General features: G+C 39.0%; 4 protein-coding genes across 5 annotated transcripts; 2 read left to right on the top strand and 2 right to left on the bottom strand.

The window, feature by feature from the left end:
- The first annotated feature begins 253 nt into the window (after positions 1-253).
- On the top strand, positions 254-9748 carry LOC113689612 (uncharacterized). 2 transcript variants are annotated; one of them, XR_011815330.1, is made up of 21 exons: positions 254-788; positions 914-1002; positions 1210-1319; positions 1422-1476; positions 1602-1690; positions 2423-2489; positions 2572-2634; positions 2842-3012; positions 3154-3247; positions 3345-3421; positions 3554-3629; positions 3739-3782; positions 3941-4008; positions 5024-5109; positions 5207-5364; positions 5451-6774; positions 6907-7190; positions 7694-7885; positions 7969-8125; positions 8621-9027; positions 9218-9456. XR_011815330.1 is itself a non-coding variant. In XM_072051400.1 (20 exons), exons 1-20 carry the CDS (start codon positions 677-679, stop codon positions 9514-9516), a joined length of 3615 nt encoding a protein of 1204 aa, XP_071907501.1. In that variant the 5' UTR covers positions 255-676; the 3' UTR covers positions 9517-9748. The 2 variants fall into 2 exon arrangements, 1 of the variants encoding a protein (XP_071907501.1); XM_072051400.1 differs by lacking the exon at positions 8621-9027 and having other exon boundaries at positions 255-788; positions 9218-9748.
- A 389-nt stretch (positions 9749-10137) lies between these two features.
- On the bottom strand, positions 10138-14784 carry LOC113690809 (polycomb group protein FIE1-like). Its single transcript, XM_027208883.2, has 13 exons — positions 14476-14784; positions 13913-13978; positions 13686-13808; positions 13452-13532; positions 13225-13317; positions 13012-13087; positions 11996-12075; positions 11833-11904; positions 11303-11362; positions 11103-11199; positions 10834-10897; positions 10660-10719; positions 10138-10578 (listed from the first exon to the last, which is right to left on the bottom strand). The coding sequence occupies exons 1-13, from the start codon at positions 14650-14652 to the stop codon at positions 10515-10517; spliced, it is 1113 nt and encodes a 370-aa protein (XP_027064684.2). The 5' UTR covers positions 14653-14784; the 3' UTR covers positions 10138-10514.
- A 283-nt stretch (positions 14785-15067) lies between these two features.
- Positions 15068-15848, top strand: LOC113689613 (protein CHLORORESPIRATORY REDUCTION 41, chloroplastic-like). Its single transcript, XM_072051401.1, has one exon. It carries the CDS (start codon positions 15182-15184, stop codon positions 15833-15835), a length of 654 nt encoding a protein of 217 aa, XP_071907502.1. The 5' UTR covers positions 15068-15181; the 3' UTR covers positions 15836-15848.
- Positions 15849-16720: 872 nt separating this feature from the next.
- LOC113690807 (pentatricopeptide repeat-containing protein At4g04790, mitochondrial-like) lies at positions 16721-20489 on the bottom strand. The gene is made up of 3 exons (XM_027208882.2): positions 20035-20489; positions 19879-19926; positions 16721-19101 (listed from the first exon to the last, which is right to left on the bottom strand). Exons 1-3 carry the CDS (start codon positions 20312-20314, stop codon positions 16817-16819), a joined length of 2613 nt encoding a protein of 870 aa, XP_027064683.2. The 5' UTR covers positions 20315-20489; the 3' UTR covers positions 16721-16816.
- Between the last annotated feature and the right edge of the window lie 821 nt (positions 20490-21310).

The following is a 21310-nucleotide window of genomic DNA, read 5'->3' on the forward strand; positions in this document are numbered from 1 at the left end:
TAAAATTTAATCGAGACTCGGCTCGATTAGCTCAAAACTCAACTTAACTCGACTCGATTCGTTTGCAGCCCTACATGATGGACACGAGAATGAAAGAATATCATCAACATTTCACCTTGCCTCTAGATTGGCGGAGTGGTAAAAGGAGGAAAAACAATAATAAAAATCAATTTTTGACTCTCACTATACTTTATCGTACCTTAAAGTAATCCCGAGAATATGTACTAAAGATGCCGACAAACCCTCTCCTGACACTCTCGCCACCATAGCACTGTCCATAAACCTGACAATGCGCAATCCCGAGAACCAATACTCCGATTTCCAATCATATGCACCCGCCATCAATTCCCCACTCCTTCCTCCCTCATCACCCACCGTCCACTCGCCATCTGAAGTCTGATAGCGTCAAGGGCCAATGATCAATCTCGCCGAAAGTTAGTAGGCCCCACAGAATATCACTCACGTGACATTTGCCTAATAACTCCTCCCGCACGTGCGAACCAACTCAGTCCCCTCTCCTCCTCCATTTTTTTCCCATTCACCTGAACTATCCATCAAGGTGACCTGATCCACCTCCGCCAACGCCATCACTGCCGTCGCCGGCGGATTGAGAAGTTTCCAGATTAGCTTTGCTAAAGTTCTTCTAGACTGCCTGGAAGGCTAGAAGATATCGGAAATGGAGTCGATACTGGCTCGAGCTTTGGAGTATACTTTGAAGTATTGGCTTAAATCATTTTCCAGAGATCAGTTTAAATTGCAAGGACGGACGGTACAACTTTCCAATTTAGGTACATACATGTCTTTTTGGTCTGGTTATAGTTGGTTTTTCGTATTCACTGCTGAATTTAGAGACCTCATTTGGTGAATTGAACGTTTTTTTTTTTTTTTCCTTTTTTTGGGGTAATCTTGGTAGATATTAACGGAGATGCTCTGCATGCGAGTGTTGGATTACCACCAGCATTGAATGTCACCACGGCAAAAGTTGGAAAGTTGGAGATTGTTGTAAGCAATCAATTTGTAAATTTCATATTCTGATTGCAATCGTTTCGTCTGAAATTTTGAGCTGCAATCCGGGAAAAAGATTTTTAATAGTGATTTTTGACCGAGGATTTTGCTTTTTATTATGCAGAAAATGCTGAAATGCTTTGCACTGACAGTCTTTTGCTGCTTCTGATTACGTTGTTCTTCTTATCTTTTCCGGTTTTGAAGCTTCCTTCTGTGAGCAATGTGCAAATAGAACCCATTGTGGTGCAAATTGATAGGCTTGATTTGGTTCTGGAGGAGAATGATGACATAGATGCACCTACGAGCTCAAGCAGGTAAATAGCTAGGCTCAATAAACTTAACTTTCTTTAAAGGTGGTTGCTTTAGATTGTCATTAAGGTCCTAGTTGTTTATTTGTTAAAATCTTCGCCGTGCAGTGCTCAAACATCTGCCAGTGCTGCAAAGGGCAGTGGTTATGGATTTGCTGACAAGGTTAGTCTCTTTGTTTTGTTCTGCTGTCTATTTTCTGAGTTTACTGTTCCCAGATGTTTTGTACGATTCTGCTTCTTCTCTGTGTTAGCTTCAGCTTCCTGTTATTGATCCTCTGTGATGAACAGATTGCTGATGGAATGACGCTGGAAGTGCGTACTGTGAACCTTCTGCTTGAAACTCATGGGGGTGCTAGACGCCAAGGTGGAGCTACTTGGTATTTATCAGAACCTTTCTGAATATCCTACATGATTTAAATTCATGGCAATTGTTGCTTCAGTTGATGTATATGTGTTGTTTTGAGTATGACAGTTAGGATAACCTCTTATGTTTCAAGGTCCTTTATCAAATTCTGACCTCTTTGCATAATGCAAGTTGACTCATTTGCTTTTGGTGGTATATGGTTCAAGTATCCATTGCAATTTCTGCCCACTCTTGTTTTCTTAAATGATAGACTACATTATGAGATTTCAACTGTGTATTATGCTCCGCTCTTATTTCTTGAACCAAAGATTCTCTTCCAACTTTCCAACAGAGGGTCCTTTTCACTTATGGTCTGCAGTAACCCTCCTTGTATGTGGGATAAAGAGCGGTTCCCCAACTACCCCTTGATTATTTGAACCTGTGGCCTAAAACTTCATTCTGATGTGCTGCATTTGGCTGTTCCTTGAACTTCTTGTAGTCTTTTTCACTCTAATTTTCAGATATTGTAGAAATTGTTCGGATGGCGCATTTGTTTTCATCATTAATTTTCATGTCCTTTGGTTGTTTATCATGTATGCAACTGTCTTCCTTTAGTAACTGGAGCTCTTCTCTCTATGCAAGAATCCATTAAATTGAGATAAATCCTTTAGTTTATTTGAGCGACGATTTGAAAGCACAGCAGCATAAAGCTACAATGGATCAGAAATTTGTTTCAAGTATTTATAATATCCTCTTATCTAACCAGGGCATCCCCCATGGCGTCAATCACCTTCCGCAACCTTCTGCTCTATACAACCAACGAAAACTGGCAGGTCTGGCTTCTGAAACCAACTATATTAGGGATGCTTCTAATGACGAGATACAATTCTTTACTAAATCAAGATCCTGTAACAGGTTGTAAATCTTAAAGAAGCACGAGACTTTTCCATTAACAAGGGATCCATTTATGTCTTCAAGGTAACAGTCTCCTTCTTCAGTAAAGATTTTTGCTTTCCTTTTGGTCTCTTATCATTGGTGGCTGTTCCTTCAATTATTGGATATATATACTTAGCCAGTTTTCTGTATCACATTTGACTATTTGCTTGAACAAGATGTGTATGCCTGTGTCCCTCCTTTCTTACTAGAGCAGGATATTATACTGATGTTCAATTTGCCTTTTGGCAGAAACTTGAGTGGGAATCTCTATCTATTGACCTCCTGCCTCATCCTGATATGTTCTCGGATGCTCATTTAGCATGCTCTCAGGAGGGGTCCAGTAGGAAAGATGAAGATGGAGCAAAACGAGTGTTCTTTGGTGGGGAACGATTTATTGAAGGAATATCAGGAGAGGCCCATGTAATGTGAATTTATGCTTCATTTAGTTATAAAAGAACTTTGCATTTGACTTCCGCTTTGACGAAAAAACACTTGTTTTTGTGTCCTTGTCATGTTTACTTTTTTCTTCAAATATTTGTGACTTTTGATAACTACGATCAGATAACAATCCAGAGGACAGAACTCAATAGCCCACTGGGGCTTGAGGTTCAATTACACATTAACGAGGTTGTGTGTCCTGCTTTGAGTGAACCAGGCAAGTAGAATGTTGAACTTCTTTTGTGCTTTTGGATATGTCTTTTACACACTCTGGATGGTCTTGCCAATGTTCTTGTATTCTGTGCTGTTACCAGGTTTACGAGCTCTTCTCCGCTTCTTCTCAGGATTGTATGTCTGTTTAAACAGAGGGGATGTAAATCCAAATGCACAAGTAATTGCATCTACTTTTTCGTTGCATTAATTGCCATAGTCTACAATTGGTAAAAGAAATAGCGGAACTGTTTGGAGCATCCAGTAAACTATTTCCAGAATTACCTAATAATCTCTCTCTTTCTCTCTGCAGCGATCTATGGAATCGGCAGGGCGTTCTCTTGTCTGTATAATCGTTGACCATATATTTCTCTGTGTAAAAGATGTTGGTTAGTTCCTTCCACACGGAAGTTCATTCTTCGATGCTACATATGATTTTTTCTGTGAAAGCAGTTTTTATGCTGCGGTGCCCTTAAGAGGTTTCAATTTCACTTGCAGAGTTCCAGCTTGAACTCCTAATGCAGTCTCTCTTCTTCTCCCGGGTATGTTCTACTTGTGCAACTTTTCTTTTTTTCCAGTTGTTCATGAATTCATTGATCATTGCGCATTCAACGCACATGAATTTCCTGTAAGTTGTATTCACTTCTTTTTCAGTAGTTATTTCTTTAAAGGCAATATGAGATATTACTTTGAACTGCAGGCTAGCATTTCTGATGGAGAAAATAGTAAATGCTTGACCAGAGTAATGATTGCTGGATTATTTCTGAGGTCAGTAGTACATATAGACCTAATATGTGCAAGGTGGCCAGCAATCAGATACTGAAAGTCCTCAATTCTTTCATTTTTGTGTGATTTTATTATTCATCAGCTGTGTTAAATTTAGTCGCTTATTCTATTTGATGTTTCAGAATTTTTGTACCAATTTGTTGTGTTATGAATCAACAAATGTCATTTAACCATATATCAAATAGGCATTCAGCTGAGGATAGGCTTAAACTGCCATTTATGACATATAAGAAACAAGAACAGGCTGCTGTTTTAGTATGATATGGTTATTCTGTCATTGGGCCTACTACTTGTGGGAAAAATCTTGTTTACGGTGGAGTAGAGGTAAAGATGGCATACATACTCATACGTTCTTGGTCTTCCCTATGAGGGTAGTGGTGAAAAGAGGCCAAAATTTTCTTCTTGTGTTAAATGCAAAATGAAAATGGAGTTGAAATTCTCACAGCAAATTTTTCTTCTTGTGTTAAGTCTTGCATAATTGTTCTGCTTCATTATACTTAAAATAATCTCAGTTTGTAACAATAAAACTATGGATAATTCCATGACCTAGTTCTTGTGCTTAATTTACACAAAATGTAAGCGATTGCTTTCTGTGGTACTTCTCCTCCGTGTGTTAAAAAAAAAAAGATCATGGTGTTCAATTGGGGTTTCTGTTATTAAAGGTACACTATCCATCTGTTTATACCCTTACCTTTTGTTGTCTATCAGACAATTATGCTAAGCCTTTTCATGAACGTCAGCTATGATGCTTCGCCAAAGTCAATAAACCATAATTAATGTGTCCAAGAGATTTTGGATGAAAAACAATTCGTTGCATGTATTTCATGAGGGTTAGTCCACTGTGGAATTAGTGCTTAGAACTAGTGCTTGGCGAGATGATCAGTAGTAAAATTGGGGCGTGCTCCTTTTACCTTGAAATTGATATGTTATTGTGACTATTTCAAGTTCAGTTGACAGTTATAAGTTCTCTTGATCTGTAAATTTGTCTGAAATACAGAGATACATTTTCACGTCCTCCATGTACTCTGGTGCAGCCGTCAATGCAGGCTGCTTCAGATGATATTCTGCACATTCCAGAATTTGGTACTGTTATCTGCATATTCTCTTCAGAGAAAGTTTGTCTATATTTGCCTATTGATCTTAAGGAATCTATCTTATTTTGAGACCAATTGTCAAACAGGTAAAAACTTCTGCCCTCCAATATATCCTTTAGGAGATGAACGATGGCAGTTCAGCATTGGGCCACCTCTGATATGTCTCCATACTCTTCAGCTCCAGCCCTCTCCAGCTCCACCAAAACTTGCTTCTCAGACAGTTATTGATTGTCAGCCACTGATGGTTAGTATCTTAATATTTTTGAAGAGCTTTGCAGCATAATTTTTTTTTACAGCTCAGTTTCTAAGAATTTTGCCTTTTTTCCTCAGGTCTACCTCCAGGAGGAATCCTGTCTAAGAATAACTTCTCTCTTAGCTGACGGAGTTATAGGAAAATCTGGATCTGTTCTACCAGATTTCTCAATTAATTCGCTCTTGTTCAGTCTCAAAGGTTTGGATGTCACAGTGCCTCTTGATATTGGGAAACCACAATATGATTCTAGAAGTGGTGTTGCTGATTTCCGGTGTCCCTTTGCTGGGGCAACCCTTCATATTGAAAACTTGTTCTTTTCTGAGTCACCCTCATTGGTACTTCGGCTATTAAACCTGGAGAAAGATCCTGCATGTTTTTGTCTCTGGGAAGGTCAGCCTATTGACTCTAGCCAGAAAAAGTGGACAAGTGGGGCTAGTCTCATCAATTTATCTCTGGAAACCAGCAGTCACTCAGCTGGAATGTCTTCTCATTTGTGGAGATGTGTTGAGTTAAAAGGTGCTTGCCTTGAAGCAGCAATGGGAACTGTGGATGGCAGGCCTTTAATGAATATTCCCCCCCCTGGAGGTATTGTGAGAGTTGGAGTTGCTTGTCAGCAATTCCTGTCCAATACTTCAGTTGAGCAATTATTTTTTGTGCTAGATCTCTATGCATACTTAGGTAGGGTAAGTGAAAGGATGGCTGTAGTTGGGAAAACAAACCGTAATATGGAAGTTCCAAATGAGTCTCTTGGTGGAACACTAATTGAAAAGGTTCCTGGTGACACAGCTTTAAGTGTAGCCTTGAATGACCTTCGGCTAAGATTTTTGGAATCTTCTTCTGGAGACTGTCTGGGACCACCTTTGGTTCAGTTTTCTGGTGATGATTTGCTCATTAAAGTTACTCATAGAACCTTGGGTGGAGCCATAATGATTTCGTCCAGCATAGGATGGGAGAGTGTTGAGGTTGATTGTGCAGAGACTGAGAATAACTTGCCACATGAGAATGCCTTGAAGCTAGCATCTGATAAAAAAGGTCCTATGTCAGGAAATGGCTACCCTCATCTTAGAGCTGTCTTTTGGGTGCAAAATCGGAAGAATTTGCATGAAAATTCACGTGCTGTCTCGGTTCCATTCTTGAATATAAATGTAGTCCATGTGATTCCATATGATGCACACGATGTGGAATGTCATAGTTTAAATGTGTCAGCTTGCATTGCTGGGGTTCGTCTTGGAGGAGGGATGAGTTATGCTGAAGCTCTGCTTCACAGATTTGGAATCCTGGGCCCAGATGGTGGTCCTGGAGAGGGTCTCACAAGAGGGTTGGAAAAATTATCTGGGGGGCCATTGTCAAAAATTTTTAAAGCATCACCCATTGTGGATGAGCTCAGAGATAGCAGAAAAAGTAAGCTTTTCAGTTGACTTGAACTTGCCTCTGTGCTTTGAATTCCTGCTGAACTGCATATATTTTATGACATTCAAGTTTGAACATCGCTGATCATTTTAGTTTCTCCTATTCACTTCTTAATCTTTCAAGGTGGAAATGTTGAAGATGAAAAGCAGAACACTGCATTGCAATTGGGTGCTCCAGATGATGTGGATGTACTTATAGAATTGACAGATTGGTTATTTGCTGTTGAAGGAGAAGAGGAGATAGCAGAGAGGTGGCAGTTCAATTCTGAACATGCTAGCAGAGAGGACATGTGCTGGCATGTGACTTTCCAGAACATGCTTGTCAAAGCAAAAAGCAGTCCAAAGCATTTAATGAATGATGAGAGAAAATTTCATGGAAAGCAGAAATATCCTGTTGAGTTGGTAACGGTAATAACGCGATTCATTATTTTGTTCAAATGCAATAGATCATATAGCAGTAAAATGGTGTGCGAGGGAAATCTCGTTTACTACCATTTATTTTTATCGTCTGCATACATTTTAGGACAATCTGGAAAAAAGATGTAACTAATAGAATACGACATGAAGATATGGCCTTAAGATGCTAAGATTTGATTTGTTTGTGAGTCAATCATTCAACTTCTTGTTCTGTCTTTAGTTCTTGGATGCGCATATTGTTTCCCCATCCATAGAAGAAGCAATTGACTTCCTGATGCGTTGAGCATACATGGTTCATGACCCCTATATATAACTTTATTTTTTGTTCTTTCCAGCCATTTTGGTGGCATATCGTGTCTTCCTTCTGCTAACTTTCTCATTGATCTTATTTCAAAATTACTGGTAAAGGCTAGAGGCAGCATCTGTCCGCATCAGATATATCATTCACATGTATGGGGCTTTATTTACCTTACGTAGTATGCAAATGCTTGCAGGTTGGTGTACAAGGCTTGCAGATCTTAAAGCCTCTATCTCAAATGGGCAGCCTGGAAAATGGTGTAGGGAATAAGCAAATTGTTGAGACATGTGGAGTAAATACTGAAGTTGATATAGTAATTTCTCAAGATGATGATGATGGGGGAGCCCAGTGGGTGGTAAATAATTTGAAGTTCTCTGTGAAACAGCCGGTAAAGTGGTTTAGCCTTTATGTGATTGCTATTGCTTTGGCTTGGGTTGTCATGTAATGACTTTTGTTTTTTGACTTTGCTAGATTGAGGCAGTTGTCACAAAAGATGAATTTCATTACCTTGCTCTTTTGTTCAAATCTGAAGTTGAGTCTATGGGTAGAATAGCCGCTGGAATCCTGCGGGTGCTTAAACTAGAAGGATCTGTTGGCCCTGCAGCAATCAGTCAACTAAGCAATTTAGGTAATCTTATGCTATATGCATGACATATCATAAATTACAATTTATAACTACATTACTAAATATTTTAATTTCATTGATGCTATTCTCTTTGGGGTTAAAATCTGGATATTATGATTTTGGCTAGTGTTGGAAATTATTGAAGAGACCTCTTGTAGGTATATTTTGCCTTTATTTTTTCACTTCCCTTGCCCTTCCTCTGTTGGGTTTGGGTCCAAAAAGGGGGCAAGTAACATGAATTCCAAATATGGGAAGAATCACCAGTTTCAAAGAAACCATAAAGAATGATTCTGACTCTGAGCTGTGTAAGATTTACAAGGTTAGTCTTGAGCTTCAGAATGGAAATAAAAGTGGGCTGGAAGCATTTCCCCCACAATGCAAAGCTTATGTATCCAACTGGGCGTGCTTTTAGTATCACAGTTCTGTTTATGGTAGGGTAATGCATCCCTATGGATAGGTATGATTTAGTTGGAAATGCGTAATGCTTCCCCTTTTCAGTTAATCAAGGAAGGAAATGCGTAATTGTACTTTGAATTGATCGCAAAGAGATTCACAGAAGGATCCAGTTTTGCTGGAAACAAAGAGGTGGAAGAGAAACTTTTGGGTAAACTTGAAAGTGTAACCATTCTTTTGGTCTGGACAAATGACATCCTGAGGAGTTGAGACACATATTGACTGAGAAATGATGAATTAAGCTTATGGGTTTAACTTTAACTATGCACCCAAAGGAAACAAAAGATTCTTAAAAAGGAAAAAGATTTTGGAGAACTTATTTGCATAGAACAGAGAATGAAGACTCAACGGGTTTGCAGAGTCGATTCCTGCAGCATGAATTACAGATTGTCGGTGATCAGGCTGCCTGCGTTTTCTAGTCCATTGTGGGACTAGGTAGGAGCCCTTAAAAGGTATCCAACTGGGCGAATTCTACATGATCAAAAGAAAGTTGTATTGCTTTGCACATGCACCCCTCCAGATTTCCTTTTTGGATATCTTATGATATCAAATTGAACCTTTTCTTTATTGGTTTCACGTGGTTGCCATGCTCAAAACATAAGACACCCAGCCAGAGTATTAACACCTTACTAATTGTTGCAGGAAGCGAAGGCTTTGACAGAATTTTCACCCCAGAAAAGCTCAGCAGGGGTAGCAGTCCTAGCAGTATTGGGTTCAATTTGTCATCGGATACAAATGGTGGAATTCGTGACTCATGTTTGGAGTCCACGCTGTCTTCTCTTGAGGAGATGGTCTTGGATTCACAGGCCAAATGTGCTGCACTTACTTCTGAAATTGGTAGTCCAGAATTTTCAGCAGAAAACCTACGTAATGTTAAGAAATTGAGTCAGAAACTTGAGAGCATGCAGAAATTATTAATGCGGTTGCGGACTCAAATTTGATCTGCTTTAACTCCTGCGATACCGTACAAAATGGAGAAAGAAACGGACACAACTCTTAAGCCATTCTTTTTTGTGTATATTCTAATACATAGTAATACATCGAGTTTATCTATCTGCCGGCAATTGTATTAAAGCAATCATAGTTTCAGTTTGAAATATTGTATTTGGAAATAGGAAATTTTGTTGTAGAAAGACTACTTTGATGCCATGTATAATAAGAGCATTTTGCGGACTTCGTTAGCCTTCGGACGATAATTCCATGTAAAAGTTCAGTGATATATCAAAATAAAAAGTTTTTGAGAGCTTTTAGTTCTGTCAGAACTTTCTGTCAGAACTTATTGCACAATGTAAAAAATTTCAGATGCTGCATTATTATTTATTTTCCGTCCGCAATGAATAATTGCAGGTCCTTTTGTGAATAGGCTAAACGCTGGCTAAGGAAGCAAGGTCCCATAACCCGACTGGGACATGGGAGCCGCGTAAACCTGCGTAAGGTGGCATAAGAAACTTCATAAATAAAAATTACACATGAAACCCATCTCCCGAATGGTTAGTTATGTATGGTTAGCCCCCAGTTTTTCCCCTGGCAAGGAAAAGATGCACCGAATTAGTACAGGAAAAGATTAGAACACCAAAACTTCCATTTTCACAGCTTCCAAAATTATGCATTCTGAAAGTTCTTCATGATGCATTCCCAAACCAACATAAACAGATATTTTTAATCTGCTAAGGCCACATTAAATCAACATAACAACTAGAGTACAACATGTCGATTAGACCGAGTTTAAATGACAGCTGCCAGAAGCCTAAAAATTTAGCTCCTATATCAACTTGAGCAAACAAAATCTCAGACTATGGCTCGTGATGATCCTTGTATCATACAACAAACCCACCCGCTGAAAGCCGTAGCAAGAGCTGTTTTTGCAATCAGACCAGCATCAATGAATCTCAGAAAGAGTTATTTTGCAATCAGACCAGCGTTAATGGACCTCAGTAACTCAAGAATTTGCTACAGCATCCCAGCGCCATATAGTCCCATCCTCACAGCAGCTGAGAATGGTGCTGCAGCATTTAAGTATACAATTATTTTAAACTCATAAAAGATGAAGAACTTGGATCGAGGTGTTTCTGTTCCGAGCTTACCTTCCATCAAAGGACACAGCAGTCTGCCTAATAGGAGATTTTGATTGAACATGAGATAACCTGAAGAGTCAGCAGAGCACGCACGTTAGATAAACTATCCACCAAATTAAAATTGAAGCTGGCAATCACACTGCCTCACGTGGAGGATGAAAGGGATTGCAGAAAGTAACCAACCTTGCAATGAGGACGGGGGGGCTCGATTGGAGATCCCAGACAAAAATCTTCCCTTCCCGATTTCCTGCAAAAAAAACCAGAAAGATGAATCTCTGACACAACCTCAGCTGAAACTCAACGAATAATCGCTATTTGGCTCTCATGCTAAGATTCATACAAAAGGAAACCAAGTCAGCTAGAAACTATAATAGTTTAGCAAAAAGATGTACAATTAAAAATCAGAAGAAGTTTTGATAATAGCATTCTGGATTCTTCATAGTTAATATCACCTATAACAGCTGCTTTGTAATGGAAATCGCAGGAAAACTTGATGAACCAGATATCACACTCAGGAACAGGATACTTTTGAAGGACATCAGCTGAACCCTGAAAGGAAATTCATTTACTGCTCATAACCATCATGCATACGAGGAACAAAATCAGATAACATATTCATAGCCAACAACATTCCCAATACTAATCTACTCACCTCTCCCGGAGAATGTTCTTTCATTTTAGGTTCCCATAAGACAATTTCGTTGTCTACACTCTGGACATATCCACAGGAAGAGGGAAGTAGAGAGAATAATTTTAGTGCAGAAAATAGGTAAAAGAAATCAAATTTGGACAGAAAAGAAGTATACTTAGAAAGACCCAATGTAACCAATGAATTTCTATGTGCACTATGTTACACCTATTAACTAGCAACCTTTAAGAAATTTGCACAGTTTGTCTTAAGGTACTCTTGGGCACATGACACTATCTGCTGAATTGAAAAGCGCAAAAAAAATATTTCCAATGTGATGGGCTGAAAAATTATTATATAGCTCAAAGAATCAATCTACAAGGAAGGGAACATCAATCCTCTGTTAAACAGCAAATGAGGTCCCACTAGCCTCACGGAGCCTAAACATTGATCATCTCTTAGTGCTGTACCTTGATACTATGTGGGCATGGGAGCCTAAGTGCGCAAACTGTGGGAAAAGAGAAAATGATGCCCTAGTAGTTCTTGTCATTCACCTTAGACAGGATAAAGTCGCCAAGCCACCGATTACAGTCAACATAATTGGAATGCACTGAAGCTATAAATACCTGGAATGACAAATGCCAACTTCAGATACAACACTAAGAATTTTTCTTGTAATAAAGCAGAACCACAAAAAAAAAAAAAGCAGCTACTTACTGGGAATTGTACATATTTTGTTGGGAATTTGGAAGGAAGATCTGTCCAAGTAAATGATTTCTCCACATATGTCCAGAACTCTGCAGCAAGTCAAGCACAATGCCTTACCTAAACTAGGGCCTCAAGTTACATTGGTAATAGTTTGGTTATGTCATCGAGCAAGGGAGCTTGACTGACATTAATGTTACAAGATGACTGAGATCAGATTTGTCCAAATGCATAAAACAATTATCATAAGTAGTATGAAGACTACACACAGGTTTAGCCATACAGTAAAACAGAGAAAGAATGTCCAGAAAAGTTGATACACAAAATGCTTCCAGAGCATATAGTAGATTTTTTTTTTGTTGTTGGGGGGGGGGGGGGGGTGTGTGTGTGTGCGCTACAGCAAGCTGCAAAACAAAAAATTTGATGTACTCTCGAAGGTATTTAAATGATGATTAGGAAGTTCAACACTTCAGCAGAAGAACCATGTAAACATGGCCCAGTTTCACATGCCAGATGATTTGAAATACTATTACATATTACTTAACTTTCTTAGTTGAACAAGACAATCTGCCAAGGACATCTCAGCAGAGAAAACTTCATACAATGAGGTTAACACCATCCTAATTTTCGTCAGTATTTTAACCAAGATCGGTTTAGTTGTATGACTGCCTTCACATTCAGCAGCAACTACTTTGTGTGAGGTCAGCTTATGATACCAGCCTCGGGCTTAAGAAGACCAGCTTAAGAGGCCAAAAGGAAAGGAACCAAAGAAAGAGCACAATCAACAAAATCAACTCATTCATCATCCTAGAGAACTCCAGGCAACTCTTCTTATTTGAGAAAATAATCAGAAAAAATCAGTGCTTTTTCTTTCACTGACCAAATTTTGATAGTGTTATCCATTCCACAGCTTGCAATCTGATATATGTCAGAAGGATGGAAAATTAACTCACTCAATATCCCAGAGAATTCCAGGCAACTCTTCTCATTTGAGAAAATAATCAGAAAAAAAAAATTCAGTACTTTACCTTTCATTGACCAAATTTTAACAGTGTTATCCATTCCACAGCTTGCAATCCGATAAATGTCAGAAGGATGGAAATCCTACAATAATCATCATGAATGGAAACATATAATGCCAATGTGGCAAAGTACCATGCATGAAATCACTACTACTCATGGAAATTAAGAAGCACAACTGGAGTGAGAAGGTTGCATAAATCAATAATGATGAACATTACCACACTCAGGACTTCATTTCGATGACCTCCAGCACCAGCAAAGATCAATATGCATATACCTGTATGAACATTCCACAGCCGCACTGATTCATCCTGGTACAGTGTGGATTATTAATAGATCATATAGAGAAAAGGACAAAAGCAAATATCTCCAACAATTTCTAGAAGGTTATTCAGATGGTTGCAAAGAAATGGCCAAACTATGAGATAATTGTTTTTCCACTAACTTTGCTAGCAGAAACCACAAGAGATGGCTTCAAAGGCTGTGTCCTGATCTCATTTATTGAGTCACCATGACCAACAAAACTCTGCAGAAAGGAAGACATTTAATTAGGAGAAAGAGTCAAAATGAGTTGAGGCTCCAACCAAGCAGACATTTAATGGCGAGTGTGGAAGAAGTGTATGCTAGCCTTGTATTTCTTTGCTTAAGCTGGCTGAGAACCAAGAGATGGAAAAAATACCTTGTGGATTTTTTCATTACCAGCATCAATAACGCGTATTATGCCATTGATTCCTCCAGCCACTAGCAATGGCGCACCATCAATATTGCAAGCCCAGCTGACAGTGTAAAAGGATTCGTCCTTCTGATCTAAAAAGCATTTGGAAGCACCCAGAGCCCTTTAAGAATACACATTCACCTAAAATTATCAAGACTAGAAATGCCCTAGAGGAAAATCGAAGTTCTTACATCCTCATCAATGTAAGATTGCAACACAGCAATAACACCCCCTTCCAAGCATTGGTATACAGTCACCTGAATATAAACAAACGAACAGAATCAAGAGAATCACAAAGGCCAGCTAAGCAAAGGGCTTTGGCAAGGAAACCAAGAATCCCAATATGTACTCCAACCCATTAAACAGTAAATGATAAATTGGAACAAGGCAATAACATATATTCACGATAGATGGACTCTTTATTCGACGTGAACATAAATAATGGACAAAAACCAAAAAAAAAAAAAAAAACTCGCCATTTTAGAGGCGAAGGCAGCTCAAGGAAAGCTGAACAATGCAAAAAGCTAAAGTTACAATCTTTGTCAACCCAATTTGAAGTTGGCATCCACATTAACAAATTTATCTACAAATTCAAGAAAATATCTTCCTTTATTTAAATTTTTTCTCAGTTTTCTCAATCACTAATAGTAGTAGTTAAGGAAACAAACGCAGAATTAGAAGTAAACAAGAAAAGGGTCGGTGGGGAAGGAGGGGAAGAGACAGAGAGAGGAGTTATTGGGGAGAAACAACGCACGCGATTGCCGCCAACGGTGGCGAAGACGTTGAAGTAACGGGAATCAATGAAGTTGAAAGCTACGGCGTATAAGGGGCGTTTGCCTTCTTGGAGCCGGTTGGTGACTCTGTACTCTTTCTTCTTCGACGAAGTTAAGGATCCCACCACCGGTTCGCATCCCAGTGCTATCTTCGCCATTGTTTCTGCTTTATGGTCTCCCCAATTTATTCGATTTCCAGCCACTTACGTTTGTCTATCTCACTCACGCTTCTCAGTTTTTCTTCACCTACGAGTACCCAAAGACAACTAGAGAGAGAGCTGCTTTTTAAGTGAGTACTTAATAAAGATATTTGGTGAAGAAGAAGTTTATAATTTTATTAAGTAGACAGGGAAAATACTACTACAAACAAAATAACGAAAAAACAAATACCAAGAAATCTGCCACGCCCACGCAAAAGCTAAATAAATGAATTGCTTCGTTAGAATATGTTATTTTAATAAAAAAAAATGTTTTTTACCCTCTTTTTTTTTTTTTTTTTGTGTAATACAAGAGTTGACCAGTCCACTCCTATCATAATGAATTTATCCTCCCGCCCCCACCCCCAACCCCACTTCTATTCTGTAATTTGAAGCAATTTATCAGCAAAAAAATACACAGCAAACCTTATCATCATCTTCCCAACAGAGACAGACGCTACTCCTGCTACTAGCTGACTGTCAAATTCCGATGGCTACTAATGTCATCCAGCTCCTCCGTCATGCATACTATTTCCATTACCAAAGCTCTTCCAACTCAAAATCCTTAGCAGCCTCTCATTATTCCACACCACACCCGAAACAATACTCAGTCAAATGCTCCAACGACTCCAATGCTCACGAACCTGAAGACGAGTTCTTCCCCGCTGCCCCAGCCTCCGAAGCCACCGTCCCCCCAGAAAAATTCCCGATCGAGAAAAGAAGAAAATCGGAAATAATCCGGGACAGAAGGTCAAGAAGTGGCCTTGTTAAACCCGAGCCACCGAATCTTGAGATAGGGTGGAAAAGGACTAAGCCTATCAAGCTGGAAAAGCCAGTAGGGTACGTGATCATGGATTTCTTGGAGAAGTTGGAGCAGCTAATGGGGAAGGAATTTGGCTCGACTACGCTGTTAGCGAAAGCAGGAGAGATTGTGGCAGAGAGAGCTAGAGAAGAAGCAGAAGTTTTGAAGGACGAAGGCAAAGTTGATGACAGGATGGTTACTGAACTTTTTAGAGTACTGAAGCTGATGGAGATGGATTTGGCTATGGTTAGAGCTGCAGTGAAAGAAGAGACGTTGATTGAGAGACTCGAACAAGCTAAAGCAAGGTGCAGACAAGCTATTCTTGTTGCTAATTCATTTTAAAGCGCAGAGAGGCTGCGTGTTGCTTGTTCCAGAGAACCTTCTAATGTTTATGCAATACAGAGAACTGATCATCTAGAATTGAACGTGTCACGTAGTTTTGTGTTTGTCCTGATAGAGAACATACGGTAAAGTAAAGGGGCTCTTTTTGTTTTGGATTTCTGTCTGTTGTTTACCAAATGAAGGACGGATATGCTAGCAAAGTCACTTGGAGAACTCTTCTCATCTTATTTAATTATTTTTCATCCTGCTTAAGTTATCCTGCCATTTTGATTGGAAATGTTAAGGTGAGTCATCAAATCTCCTATATTATTACCAATAGAATATCAGAGCGACCAAATTGAACAAATGATAAGGTCAAGATCATGCTGTTCATTGGGAATTGAAAACGTTCAAAATTATGCCACAAATAGATGTGGCAAGTGGAGCTCCAGTTGAGCTTGCCACAAATACGATATCACATTTAGGGTGAGGATTAGCATAGAACTTCAAAATGAAGGTTGAACTACTTAGAAGCTAGTTTTCCAACAACATGGATGGTGTTTTCTTTATCAAGCTTCCGTGACCAGATATTTCCCATGGCAATTGGACTTGAATACTTTGTTTGTCTAACCACGCCTCTGTCGTTATTACTACAGTAATAAAAATTTATCAAGCTGAAGGGATGATGAGGGAGTTAGAACGAGGAACGAAAGAAAGTCCGACAATAAACCAATAGGGCAGGCTTCTTTAGGTCCCAATTAATTTTTCCGACAGGAACTCAGAAAGGAAAGAAGGGGATTTGCCGGTTCTCCAGATATCAGTGGCTGATGCCTCGACCTGTAAAAATCTCTCGGAACTATAATGAGCAACAGAAAGATAGGAGTATAATTTAACCAGACAAAGATGGAAATGGAAATAATGAAACGAGATAATATTTCAACAGCAGGAGAACATTATGCCTCTGAACTTCCTAAATTCGGATTGAAGAACTAAGGAAGAATATTACACCTTTACATTTTTCTTCTTTTTCTTTTTCTTTTTCTTTCCTTTTGAAGGAAGGGATCCAGTAAATGTTGCCTGACATTCCTGGATGACCCGGCTAACATGAGGATCATCTCTTGGTATTTTATTCAAAATACTTTGTGCAGATTTATGATCGCCCAATGCCAAAAGGGCCTGATACATCCTTACAAAACTTAGAACGTTGTATGGAAGACCAGCTGCCTTGTACTCTTTCCAAATAAGAAAACAAGATTCCAAATCCTTGGCACTAACACAAGCTGTAAGCAGAAAATCAAGACTTTTCCGTGAGGGGCGTAGATCAAGGTCTTTGACAGCTTGAAGCATGGCCAAGCCAAAATGCATATCTGTTGGCTCTTTCTCAGCAATTTGGCAAAACACCTCATCAAAGACATTTTCTGTTGCTGCATCATCAGAAATGACACTCTGCTTTAGTTGCCTAAGCAAATCAACTGCAGAGGTTAGATGCTCATGCCGAATACAGTATAAAACAACCCTAAAGCACCCATCAAACCAGTAATCAGGGTTATCCAATTCCTTGAGTAACTGAAGCAATCTGTCCAATTGACCTTCCGATTGGAGATGTTCGATCAAACTAATAACTGCCTTGGGCTCCAAACGACCTTCTGCTTGCTTGATTTCTTCATACAGATTGAGAGCATCAGACATCTGTCCATGTGATGCAAGAGCCGAAACAAACACACTTTTAACTTCATTCAAGCTCTTGGCTGGTATTCGTTTATCCAACATTACCTGTTTAGCCTTTTCAAATTGTCCACATGATACATATGCATTGATGAGGGACATAAAAACAATCTTCGTGATGAGAACTCCAGACTGCTTCATTTCTTCAACAATCTTATCAATATCCTCTTCAGAGTCACAGTTGACCAAAAGGTAACTGTATGTCTGGGAATCTGGCTTCACATCTGCATCTTTCATTTGTTTGAGAACCATCAATGCACCATTAATGTTTTTATAACGGAAGTATCCAGCCATTATGGCATTGTATATGTTTGATGTAGGCATCAAATTCAATTTATCCAGATCCACTATCATGCCATACGCACCTTCAAAATCTTTCATTTTCACACTGAGATTTATCATCCTCCTGAATGTTTCAGTACTTGGTTTCAAGTCATGGCAAGATATCATGGAATAGAGGCGACGAACCAAATTATACTCCCTGCTTTCCTCGCAGGCATCCAACAGGGAATGAAATGTATCCAATGACAAGGTAAATCCTACTTTTAACATCTCATCTACAATGTTAAGCGCATCATGTACCTTGAGCAATTCACAGCAACACTGAATAAACTTTTCATAATGCTCAGACAAAGGCATCAGTTCTAATTTTGCTAGCAAAGTTTTAAACTTGACAAGGACATCTTCAACTGCTAAATTTGGTATGCTAGTCACATAGTTGTAGATGAAGTTTGAGATCTTTTCTGCTCCAATTTCATCCATTTTTAATGCCAACAAGAACCTCTCTGCAAAGAGGTCCAGCGAGAGCTTCCCCAAAGATCTGAAAATATTCACCAAATGCTCCATAGATGAAACTTTTGTAATGTCAAAAGCTTCCAATAAGGGCAAAAGCTCCTTTTTCCGGTTACTTTCACAAAATGCTAAAAGATAGCTCTGTTGAAAGGAGGACTTATCGTTACCATCATACAGTGCAAGATTATAACAAAGCTCCTGTATCTTTTCTTCATCATTCACTCCAATGTAAAGAAGCATCTCATAGTAAGTTAATGTGGGGAGTGAATTCTCGTCTCTGATTAGTTCACAGAAGAAGTGAAACTCAGGAACCAAGCCAAAATCAATAAGATACCTAAGGAAGGGACCATAAGTAATTTCCCCTATTGGGAATCCCAATTCCTTCATCCATTCAAAAATTTTGTAAGCCTTGAAAATCTGCTGTAGGGAAACTTCTTCATCATCAGTTTTCCTGGCTGTTTCTATGCACAGTCGAATTAAAGCATTAAATTCTTTCAATCCAGTTCCTCGTCCCAATTTACCAAGTATCTGAATGGTCGCATCTGGCCCCAACTTCTCCCCACACATTGTTGTTAGTCGGTCAAAACGATTTTTCTGACTACTGCTAAAGATCCACTTCTGCTTTCGCTCCCGGGATATTTCTTTCCTACGCAGAGATATGTTGTTTTCTGCTGAGCGTGAGATCCACGGATCATGCAAAACATTGCTGAAAGATTCTTCACTATCACTTGCTGAATCATATGAGCCATCCACGTGGTAATCTCGCTCACCTGCATTAACCGTCAAGAACAAGAATTAAATGGTTGAATCCAACCAATACTTTCCATTCTCACAATGCAAAAACAAAAGAATTTTCCATTTGTTCCATTATGATGTCCTAAACAGGACAAACCTTTAACTGTCAGGCGCCTATAAGCTGAAAGTGCAGACACACAACTTCATATCTTACTTATGCAGAAGATCATCACAAGCAAGACTCCATACTCTCTTGAAACTTCAAATTTCTGGCTACATCCAGTCAACAAACTTAAAATACTGCATCTTAGCAAGCCATAATACCCAACGCTTTCCCATAATATAATCAAAGTTTACTAGATGTCAATTATATTTTAAAAAAAAATGTTAATTTCCTCTGTTCTACAGGTTGAACCTCTTTCTTTTTTCTTCTTTCTAAAACAATTTCTGAAGGGGAAAACAGAAGCAGGGAAGGCTAAATGGGGACAGTGAGAACTGAGAGTGAAGGAACAAAGACCATTAACCACAAATCAGAGACCTTAAATGGCCAAGTATTTCATTCCGGACATTTTAATGTTATACCACGTAAATAAGCTGCTTTGGAAGCATCTTGATATGTAATTACCGCAAGATATAACAGTAGCATTCTCTCCACAAACTGCAAATATAACAAACACTCTCTGAATATCTATAATTCCGATCAACAACATTATTATTTTTTTTATTTAAATATCCATCCTACAAGTAGTACAAAAATGGCCCAAGAATTTCAAAACAAGTACAGGTAAAAACAGAAAAATGATTTACTCAACCACGTAATATTGCAGATATCTCCTCCGACAGCAGCCTCGCCGACTCGTCTACTTGCAACAACAGCCAGCAAACACCATTAGCAAAACAGAAATAGTTTAAAGTAACAGTACTAGTCGCAGAACTGAAGCAGAAAATGAAAATGATGAACAAAATACCGTTATCAGCAGCAGAGAGAAGCTTCAAGTTTCCGATCCCACCGATATCCCCGAGAGGCTTGAGAAAAGAAGCAGTATCAATACTAGAAGAAGAAGAGATGTCTGATTTAGGTGCCTTGTAGTTGAGTAACTGCTTGCGGATAGTCTCGGAGGTGGAGACATTTATGGAGGAAACGTATTTTTTCAGAGCAACGTCCTCAGCCGAGGTGGCGGTGGTGGTTTTGAATTTAGAGGCGGAACGGAAAAGGTTGCCGAGGTTTTTGAGCTTAGTGGCGGGCATGAGAAGATGTCCGGCGAATGTTTGTTGAAATGCATATAGTGTGGGCGTTCGCCGAAGCTTTTTCTTCCCCACCCTTTTTTTCGCAAGATATTTGTGGGCTAATGGACCAGCGGTTGATGTGTTGTATTCCCTCCATGTCCATGTGCGTGAGAAGAGAGTGTTTGCCAAAATTGGATTGGTGACGAAAAGGTGAGTTGGGCATATCCTGAATTAGTAGCACTTCACTAATTGTAAGGCCTTGCACCTAACGTAGAAAGGTTTTTGGGGTTTTGGGCCTCCCCCGATCGGACAATTTATGGGTTCTTGGGTTGTGGTGTGGGTTTCGCTTCAGTGCCTTCAGGGTCCAACTCAATTTGAAGAAATGTATAGTTAGGTGATTATGAGATTAATTCGAGTCTTGATTTTTATTATTTAAATAAAAATTAAACATTCAAAAAAAAAAAAAAATATGAATGTTACTGTTACACATTTTGTGATTTTAAAAGTCACTATTTTTCTAATTCATTAGTATCCTATCTCGTTATCCCTATATTTTTATTCTCAAACAGTTCGTTTTGCGAATATTTAAAAATCTCAAACGATACAAAAAAATTACAGACTTGTTTAGTGGCGTCTTCTGCTGGCATATATGTACTACCCTCTCCCCACCAATCCTCACGCTATTGGCAACTTAATTACTCGTGTAAAATGCAAATTCCTATTCTCTCTAAGACGGCTGGTGTATGTATCTTACGTGATCTAAGTGCAAATGAGATTATCATAAGGAGCTAGCTAACAAGGAAGAAGAGAAAAACTCGGATTTTGCTGGCAGCATCCATATGAGGAGGAAGAGCGTGCAAGTTTAACACGTTTTCACAAACAGGTGAGGAATAGGATGAGATTGAGCAAAATTGTTTAGTTAACTGCATTGGCAGACCAACAAATAATATATAGGACGAATGGGAAATGACAGATACGGGCGTTATAAAAATATGTAACTTGATATGAAAGAAGGAT

The sequence above is a fragment of the Coffea arabica genome, chromosome 5c (assembly GCF_036785885.1).
Source record: "Coffea arabica cultivar ET-39 chromosome 5c, Coffea Arabica ET-39 HiFi, whole genome shotgun sequence".
Taxonomy (NCBI): Eukaryota; Viridiplantae; Streptophyta; class Magnoliopsida; order Gentianales; family Rubiaceae; genus Coffea; species Coffea arabica.

Bases quoted from the DNA above. Each gene is read 5' to 3' on its own strand.
- LOC113689612 (XM_072051400.1), top strand. From the start codon at position 677: ATGGAGTCGATACTGGCTCGAGCTTTGGAGTATACTTTGAAGTATTGG. The intron at 4,009-5,023 runs GTCAGTAGTACA...TCTGAAATACAG, and splicing joins ATTGCTGGATTATTTCTGAG to AGATACATTTTCACGTCCTC. The intron at 7,886-7,968 runs GTAAAGTGGTTT...TGACTTTGCTAG, and splicing joins AGTTCTCTGTGAAACAGCCG to ATTGAGGCAGTTGTCACAAA.
- LOC113690809 (XM_027208883.2), bottom strand. From the start codon at position 14,652: ATGGCGAAGATAGCACTGGGATGCGAACCGGTGGTGGGATCCTTAACT. The intron at 13,979-14,475 runs GTGCGTTGTTTC...GTTTATATTCAG, and splicing joins CCACCGTTGGCGGCAATCGC to GTGACTGTATACCAATGCTT. The intron at 10,720-10,833 runs GTTGGTTACTTT...CTGACTCTTCAG, and splicing joins CCCCCCGTCCTCATTGCAAG to GTTATCTCATGTTCAATCAA.
- LOC113689613 (XM_072051401.1), top strand. From the start codon at position 15,182: ATGGCTACTAATGTCATCCAGCTCCTCCGTCATGCATACTATTTCCAT.
- LOC113690807 (XM_027208882.2), bottom strand. From the start codon at position 20,314: ATGCCCGCCACTAAGCTCAAAAACCTCGGCAACCTTTTCCGTTCCGCC. The intron at 19,927-20,034 runs GTATTTTGTTCA...TGTTGCAAGTAG, and splicing joins TCTCTCTGCTGCTGATAACG to ACGAGTCGGCGAGGCTGCTG. The intron at 19,102-19,878 runs GTTGAGTAAATC...CGGTTAATGCAG, and splicing joins GATATCTGCAATATTACGTG to GTGAGCGAGATTACCACGTG.